Source organism: Mytilus edulis, chromosome 5, assembly GCF_963676685.1.
Source record: "Mytilus edulis chromosome 5, xbMytEdul2.2, whole genome shotgun sequence".
NCBI classification, from domain to species: Eukaryota; Metazoa; Mollusca; class Bivalvia; order Mytilida; family Mytilidae; genus Mytilus; species Mytilus edulis.
In genome coordinates, this window is record NC_092348.1 from 18,463,028 (window position 1) to 18,471,073 (window position 8,046).

The window sequence follows — 8,046 nt, forward strand, 5'->3', positions numbered from 1 at the left end:
AAAATATTCTTAGCTAGTTTGGTGAAAGACACATCGTATGGATCCACCAATTCGTGATGGTGTCCATAAAATTTACGGAGTGTCGATTTTAATCTGTCCTCCTCATAACTTTGTTGGAGCAGTTTATGAAGTCCGTATAGTGTGAACAAGCACGAGAATAACGTATCAATTGTGATATGTAAACACCATACGAAGGGGCAGATGGTATGTTACTGCTGAGAAATGGGAAATTGATAATTGGGAAGTTGAAATCGTCCCGTTTATCATAGATTTTCGTGTGAAGTCGTCCATCTACGTCAATATTGAGGAAAAGATCAAGGTATGAAGCAGTCCTTCTAGTATCAGTAGTATCCTTAATTTCAAGTTCATTGGGATATATGAGATGTAGGTATTGGCTGAAATATGGGTTATTCAATGATAGAACATCATTAATATATCGGAAAGTAAAATTAAAGAATTTTGCAAGGTGCTTTTTCTTTTTGTCTTTTAGAAGGTTCTGAATGAATTCTGCTTCATGCGAGGACAAAAACAAATCAGCCAACAGGGGTGCACAATTAGTACCCATTGGAATACCGACTGTCTGTTGAAATATAAATCCTCAAAACTCAACAAATATATTGTCGATCAAAAAGTCCAGCATGTTGATAATATCATCTTCAGTATATTTTCTGGAAGATTCAGTGTGATTCTTCACAAAATATGAATTATTGTAACCCAAAACAAGAAATTGTATCTACGGTTCCCATTTTTATAGAAAAAGCTCTGTCTTATGAGATGGTGAAGGCGATCTTTCAACTGAGCATGGGGAATAGTAGTATATAGCGTAGAAAAATCAAAGGTTTTTATGTTGCTGCAAAATTGCAAAGATTGTGATCGAAGGTTAAGCAGTAGATCTTTCGAATTTTTGAGAATCCACATCTGGTTGACACCACTGGTAGAATATATCTCCTCACAATATTTTTGAAGCCCATCTTTAACTGTAGAAAGAATACAATGTAGTAGTCAGTACTTTAGAAAGATGTTTAGTCGAACATTTTGAAGACCCAACTATGTATCGTTCTTCATATGGAGTTTTGTGTAATTTAGGTATCCAGTATAATGAAGGCAAGTTTTTTTCGTTTTCTTTGATGTTGATACCAAAAGAAAGAAGGACAGATTTATGATTTTGTAAAATTTCGTCCTTGGTAAATCAAGTAACATCGGGCCAAAACTAATGCCGATTTCATGAATATTAGATAGTAGTGCAAAAACAGGAACATGCTCTAGACTTCTTCCAAACCGCTTAAAAAGGATAAAAAAAGATGTGTTTTGGGGTTATATGTTTATTTAAACAAACAAATATGTGTTTTTTGTTAAAACAATATATGTTTGTTTCCATGGCAATGGAACTCGCTTTGAATTATATTAGCATAGCACCAAAAACTAACTTATCAACTACAAATGTATTAAAAAAAGTGTAAGGAATTGTTGCACGATATGGACACCTGATACCGTGCATTGTTTAGGAATATGTACTAGCAATACTGAACCTGTTTAATTGAAAATGTTCACTGGAGACATTTAGCCCATCTGTTTTTTTTATTGATACAGAGTCGTAGTGATAAAGGATATGTATTTACTATTGATATTAAATGTGCAAATAAGAAGATTTGGATTTATTAGTAATGGGACAACTCTCCCCACAGACCAACTTACGTTGAAGTTAACAACTTAACGTCGTATGGTCTTTAACAATGATAAAAAACCATCAGCCCATTTAATGTCCGAAATTGTCTTATCAAACGTTTACGTACACTTTGATAGTCTATTGCATAGAAAAACATTTCATTTAGAAAGAGTTTTTTAACCAATCTGTGTCTTTGTTGATAAGTGCAAAATTGACAAAAAAAAATTATATTTCTATTGCCAACATGTCACGTTAGGTTGTCAATATTATATTTAAATTAGGTAACCGCCGCCGTAATAAAACAGGCGAACTGTTTCGATATCTAAAAAACATGTGACTCTTCATTTCAACGATGCTTAATTCAAATTCAATTCACAATCATCAGTTCAGGACTTTAACGATAATTGGTGCGTTTGCATGATAACGGGTAGCTACCATCAAAGAAAATTGAAAATAATTGCAACTGAAAAGTTAACATAACCTTTGGTAATTGACAATTGTATGTGTTTATTATTGAACATTTTATAGAGATTTTCTGTAGTTGTTTTGGGGTTGCAAAGGGTAATAATGTCAAACCATAATAGTTGATTGTCTTTAAGATTCATATCAGCTAACATATTATATGTTTCATCTTTAAAGTTTTCACTAATTAGAAAAGAAAAATGTTCTGTTCTGAACCTTGACTATCAGTTTAAAAATAGAGTTTATGTAGGCTATGTTATTTTCTTTGGCTTTATTCAGTTGTACAATGACTCTAATTGAAAAGATTTTTTTACACGTTATCTTATACAATCCAACTCAACGAAATGAAATAAAAAAATTTGAAAAGTGCATACGGTCTTTTATTACATTTAAACATGTGTATATTTACATGCATATATAAACCAAACTATAACAAATTCCACAGACAAAAAAGCAAAAGAACTCATAATATTCACAAAAAAGAGGCGAAATATATCAAAGGGATATTTAAACTCATAAGTCGAAAATAGATGGCAATGTAATGACAATAATCGAAGATAAGACAAACAAGTTCACACAATACAACATAAAAAATCCAACACAAAGAAATCAAATAATTGTTTTTTTAATTGTGCATCCGGTCTTTTACTTCATTAAAACATGTGTATATATACATGCATATATAAACAAAACTATAACCATGATAACAAATTCCTCAGACAGAAATGCAAAAAACCTCATATTATTCATAAAAGAGGAGTGAAAGATGACAAAGGGATATTCAAACTCAGAAGTCAAAAACAAGATGACAATGTCAGGGCAATAGGCGAAGAAAAGACAAGCAAGTTCATAAAACACAACATAAAAAACTCAAGACTGAGCAACATGAACCCCTTACTACACCAGGGTTGATCTCATGTGCCCCGGTGTAGAAGCAGTTTCTGATCCACTAGTGGTACACGCATTCACAAACCTTTGTGTACTTAGCTAAAAGGGTACAGTTCTGGCCACTGTTCTGAGTCGGAATTTTTTAATTTGCAGCAGGTAGCTACAAAGTGTTATATGCCTGAATACGTATTTTGAGTAGAAACAAGATTTATTGTATGAATCTGTTTTTGAACATTTGAACCAAAATAAAAACAGCTAAAAATATACCGAACAAATATGATACAAACGATAACAACTGACTTACAGGATCATGACTTGTGATAGCCTCATAAGGAATATGGCGTTGTTGGGACGGTGGTTACGTCTCCTTGTTGAAGCTCGTGTTTTGACGTCAGTAAGTAATCATGCACAAGATTTAACAGACACATAAATATTTTCTAGGCACTTTATATATATATATATATAAATATATAATGTATGTATAACGTATGAATGTAAGAACCTAGAAGGTAAGAAAACAGTGCAGTTGCGGAATTCAGATTTTGAAAAGCGGAAATCCCTTAAAACTATGGAATATAAAGTACGTCCCCCGTCATTTATGTTTTAACTTGTTATAAATAAGTCCGAATGGTTTCGTTAAAGTGGGAACATTAAACTTTTTATTTACTTTTAATTAAAATCTAAATTAAAAAAAATTGGTGAGCAAATCTTTGTTACTCGAAATTTCTCTTCATGCTGCAATGGAGTTATATTAATATGTGGACAGGCCTAAGACTGAATCATTGTACTATAATTGCAATTTAGGAACGAAATTATTCAATATTGTTTTTCTTATAACCGCATACACATTCAAGTATGTGTCAAAATAAAATATCCCATGAATATACAAAAAGGTAAGGCAACTTCGTAGAAATTAAAAGTTGTTCCTAGAAATGTTTTTCATTCCAATCTGTTGCCATAATAAGTCACGCAACATTTGACATTTAAAATTTTTGTACAAATTGTGTACATCAGTTTTATGCCAGGTTCGTTGAAAGTGTATCGTTCCAACATACATTTGAGGCTGACAATGTGGTCTGGTTTTGTATTGGTGCTGCTTATAGCAAAACATTATGCAGATGGAAAACTTACCTCCACTTCAAATTCTGGTAAATATATTTATAACATAACTTCGTGTTTTTGACTCTGTAAAATTCGTGTACTAAACGTTACGCGTTATTATTACATACCTTACATTGTTTTTGTTTTTGATCATTTCAGAGAGCATCTGTGAATATATACTTATAGATGTAATAATATTATTATCATTCTTATCAGATATAAATTGATTTTTTAAGGTGTTTGTTTTTATGGGAAAACAGCTGAACGTGTACTTAGCATCTTGGCAACTGGTAGACACAGATCTTTACTGCCTTCAGGTAAAATGCATATAAATTAACTCTTTCAAAATTTAGTTTAGGTATACATTGTTTTTTTTAGTATTCCTGTGCCTTTCATATGTGCAATATAATAATGGTATTATCTTATAACCCAAAACATACAATTCAAAATTTGTATAAACATGAAACCTCTTTTCTTTGATAGCTCAATTTTTGAAGTTCAATGTTATAACTTTACCCATTTGTATAAACATAAAACCTTTTTAATTTGAAAGATCAATTTGTGGAGTCCAATGTCACAGCTTACTCTAATCTTTTAATAGTAAACTGACACTACATTTGCATTAATATTTTTCAGCGCCTCAAGTTCGAGACTGTTCGGATTTAGACCGCAAACATTACAGAAGTGGAGTTTACAAAATCTACCCTGCTGGTGGCGCTGGATTTAAGGCTTACTGTGATATGGAGACGGACGGTGGAGGGTGGACGGTAAGAATATTTAAAAATGTAAAGAGGTTGCGAGAGTTAAGGACTGAATTATGATAGGAATCCTATTTCATATTTTCTTATAATATAATAATCCACTGTAGAATGCCTGACAGGTCTCACTTTTCAATTATTAAAAATATCTATTGATACTGTATGTATAAGATTTGTATGGTGGTTAGTTGCGTTTTGTTATATCAGTACTAGTATATCTTAACATATGCACATATCTAAAATACAGATAATTGTCCTAATCAGTATATGCACTAGAACATGTAACATGATGTACGCACCGTTATGTATCGTTTCTTTTATAAAGTATGACAAATTCTAAATTTTAGGTTTTTCAGCACAGACAAGACGGTAAAGTAGATTTCTTCAAAGGATGGGAAGAATATGCAAATGGATTCGGTAATCTGAAAACAGAGTTCTGGTTGGGTAAGAATTTTAAACCAAATACATCTTAATGCTTCCTCTACAAAAATGAATATTCAGTTCTTATGATGTGTACTTAAACCACTGTCAAAATTATGATGGGGATTGACTGTTTACGATCATGTTTAGTCTTCTATATTCTATATTTGCCAAGTTAGGAGTCTGTATCGTTGGTTGTTGTTTGTCATATTTGAATTTACGTTTATTGTTTTGTTATAAAGCAGACCGATGTTTCTTTGTCCGCTTCATATTTTGTCATGGTAATGTTTTTAAAATATTACTAATGGTTGTTGTTTAACTCATGGTTGAAGGCCTTGTTACGACATTTAATTGCTTAAATTTATTTTTATTTCGACCTTATTTGATAGATTTGTCAATTACAAATTACAACATTCACTTATTTAATAAGGATAAATTTGAAAAATGTTTGTTAATTTGAGTGACAGATTGGTAAAGATAAAAAACAAAACATATTCATCTAAATATTTCATTTCCCTTTTTTGATTTTTAAAGGTAATGACAAGCTGTATCAAATAACATCTAGAGGACAGTATGAGCTTCGAGTCAACCTAGAGGATTTCAATAGCGACAGAGCCTATGCAAAATATTCTAGCTTCTACATCGGCGACAGATCAACTAACTATAAACTGAAAGTGAAGGGCTATAGTGGAACGGCAGGTAATATTGATACATGTATTGCTATGTAGATTTAGAATACACTAAACTAGTTATCCTCTAATTCATTTGATAGTTTACTATACACTTAAATGTAGTCTTGCCTTTAATAATGTAACGAGTATGTTAAATAACTAAGAATTGAAAATAACTTGTGAATCATCAGTGTAGCTGATTAAGATTATAACACAGGGTTAACTGCTATTTTTGACATTTTTAATTATTGTGTCAGTTTTTTTTGTTCACACATGGTTGACAATATAATGGTGTTTTTAACGAATGTCATACAAATGGATGTTTGACCTAGCTATAAAACCAGGTTTAATCCATCATTTTCTTCATACAGGATACAAGTCAGGATTATGACTGTTGTTTGAACTAAAGATTTTGCCATTTGATTAGGGAATTTCCGTTATGAATTTTCCCTAGAATTTAGTATTTTTGTGATTTTACCTTTTACACGATATTACAGAATAATGGACATTTACATGCCGATTCTAAAATTTTAATTGTTTATAGGTGATTCTCTGACGCCTCATAACAACCAAGCTTTTACAACAAAAGATAAGGATAATGACATCCATAGCAGTGCAAATTGTGCAAAATATTACAAAGGAGCGTGGTGGTATAGCAACTGTCATGTATCTAATCTGAACGGACTGTATCTAGGAAATAAAAAGGACAACAATGGAATGCGTTGGAAGCAGTGGAAAGGATCACAGTCAATGAAAACTACGTCAATGATGATTCGTAGAAAACGGCTCTAACATAGTGTATTACATGTATCATGTATATCATTAAAAAACATGCAAATAAACTACTGTATTGACGATATATATTGTTATTGTTATTATTTGTTCTCCTCTGTTATACAAATGCACTTTAAACGTGTACATGTATAATTATGTTTACTGATAAATTATTTAGAACATTGTTTAATCCTCTGGAAAAGTTGACTTTGAAGGATTTGTGTGTTTTTAAAGCTGATAATTGTCTCAAAAGTTGTTAATGTTTGACGTTTCAACTGTGAAGTCATGCGCATACCTGAAAAAATGTGTTCCATATTCACGAGATGTTATTATGGAAAGTGTATAATTTGTTTTAGCAATTTCTTATCTGTATATATAGAATCTGTAAACGTTAATATAATTATTGAATATCCCTCTGGCATTTCCCTCCTCTTTGATATAACAATGATCTTCAAAAATATGTTCTCATATATGTAATGGTATGATACTAAACCCCTAACGGGAAGGATTGTGCTTGATATTCATATGATGAAGACATAATATTTCAATTAGTTTTATCGAAATCTGGAGCTGGCATGACAGTTAACTGCTAGTAGTCTGTTGTTATTTATGTATGATTGTCATTTTTATATTTTCTTCTGACATCAGACTCGGACTTCTCTTGAACTGAATTGTAATGTGCGTATTGGTTATGCGTTTACTTTTCTACGTTGGCTAGAGGTATAGAGGGAGGGTTGAGATCTCATAAACATATTTAACCCCGCCGCATTTTTGCGCCTGTCCCATGTCAGGAGCCTCTGGCCTTTGTTAGTCTTGTATTATTTTTTTCATTTTAGTTTCTTGTGCACAATTTGTTTAGTATGGCTTTCATTATCACTGAACTAGTATATATATTTGTTTAGGGGCCAGCTGAAGGACGCCTCCGGGTGCGGGAATTCTCGTTGCATTGAAGACCTGTTGGTCACTTTCTGCTGTTGTCTGTTCTTAGGTCGATTTGTTATATCTTTGACACATTCCCCATTTCTTTCTAAATTTTATCTTCAAAAAATTTCTGGTTCATAGATATAAGAAGATGTGCTATGAGTGCCAATGAGACAACTCTCCATCCAAATTACAATTTGTATAAAAGTAAAACATAATAGGTAAAGGTACAATCTTTAACACGGACCCTTGGTTCCCACCAAACAGCAAGCTATAAAGAGTCCTAAACAATTTACTAGAGTAAAACCATTCAAACAAGTAAACCAACGGTCTAATTTATATAACAAATCGAGAAACGAGAAACACTTATGAACCACATCAATTA

At 32.0% G+C, this 8,046-nt stretch overlaps 1 protein-coding gene across 1 annotated transcript; it reads left to right on the plus strand.

Annotated features, from left to right (window-relative positions):
- Positions 1-4,017: 4,017 nt before the first annotated feature.
- On the plus strand, positions 4,018-6,827 carry LOC139523136 (ryncolin-2-like). Its single transcript, XM_071316939.1, has 6 exons — positions 4,018-4,164; positions 4,354-4,434; positions 4,754-4,884; positions 5,223-5,319; positions 5,830-5,994; positions 6,511-6,827. Exons 1-6 carry the CDS (start codon positions 4,035-4,037, stop codon positions 6,756-6,758), a joined length of 852 nt encoding a protein of 283 aa, XP_071173040.1. The 5' UTR covers positions 4,018-4,034; the 3' UTR covers positions 6,759-6,827.
- Positions 6,828-8,046: the final 1,219 nt, after the last annotated feature.

What these genes read in the sequence shown, in the direction of transcription:
- LOC139523136 (XM_071316939.1), top strand. Translation starts at nt 4,035, where the DNA reads ATGCCAGGTTCGTTGAAAGTGTATCGTTCCAACATACATTTGAGGCTG. An exon ending in CAGATCTTTACTGCCTTCAG is followed by an intron (nt 4,435 to 4,753) that starts GTAAAATGCATA and finishes AATATTTTTCAG; the next exon opens with CGCCTCAAGTTCGAGACTGT. An exon ending in CGGACGGTGGAGGGTGGACG is followed by an intron (nt 4,885 to 5,222) that starts GTAAGAATATTT and finishes TCTAAATTTTAG; the next exon opens with GTTTTTCAGCACAGACAAGA.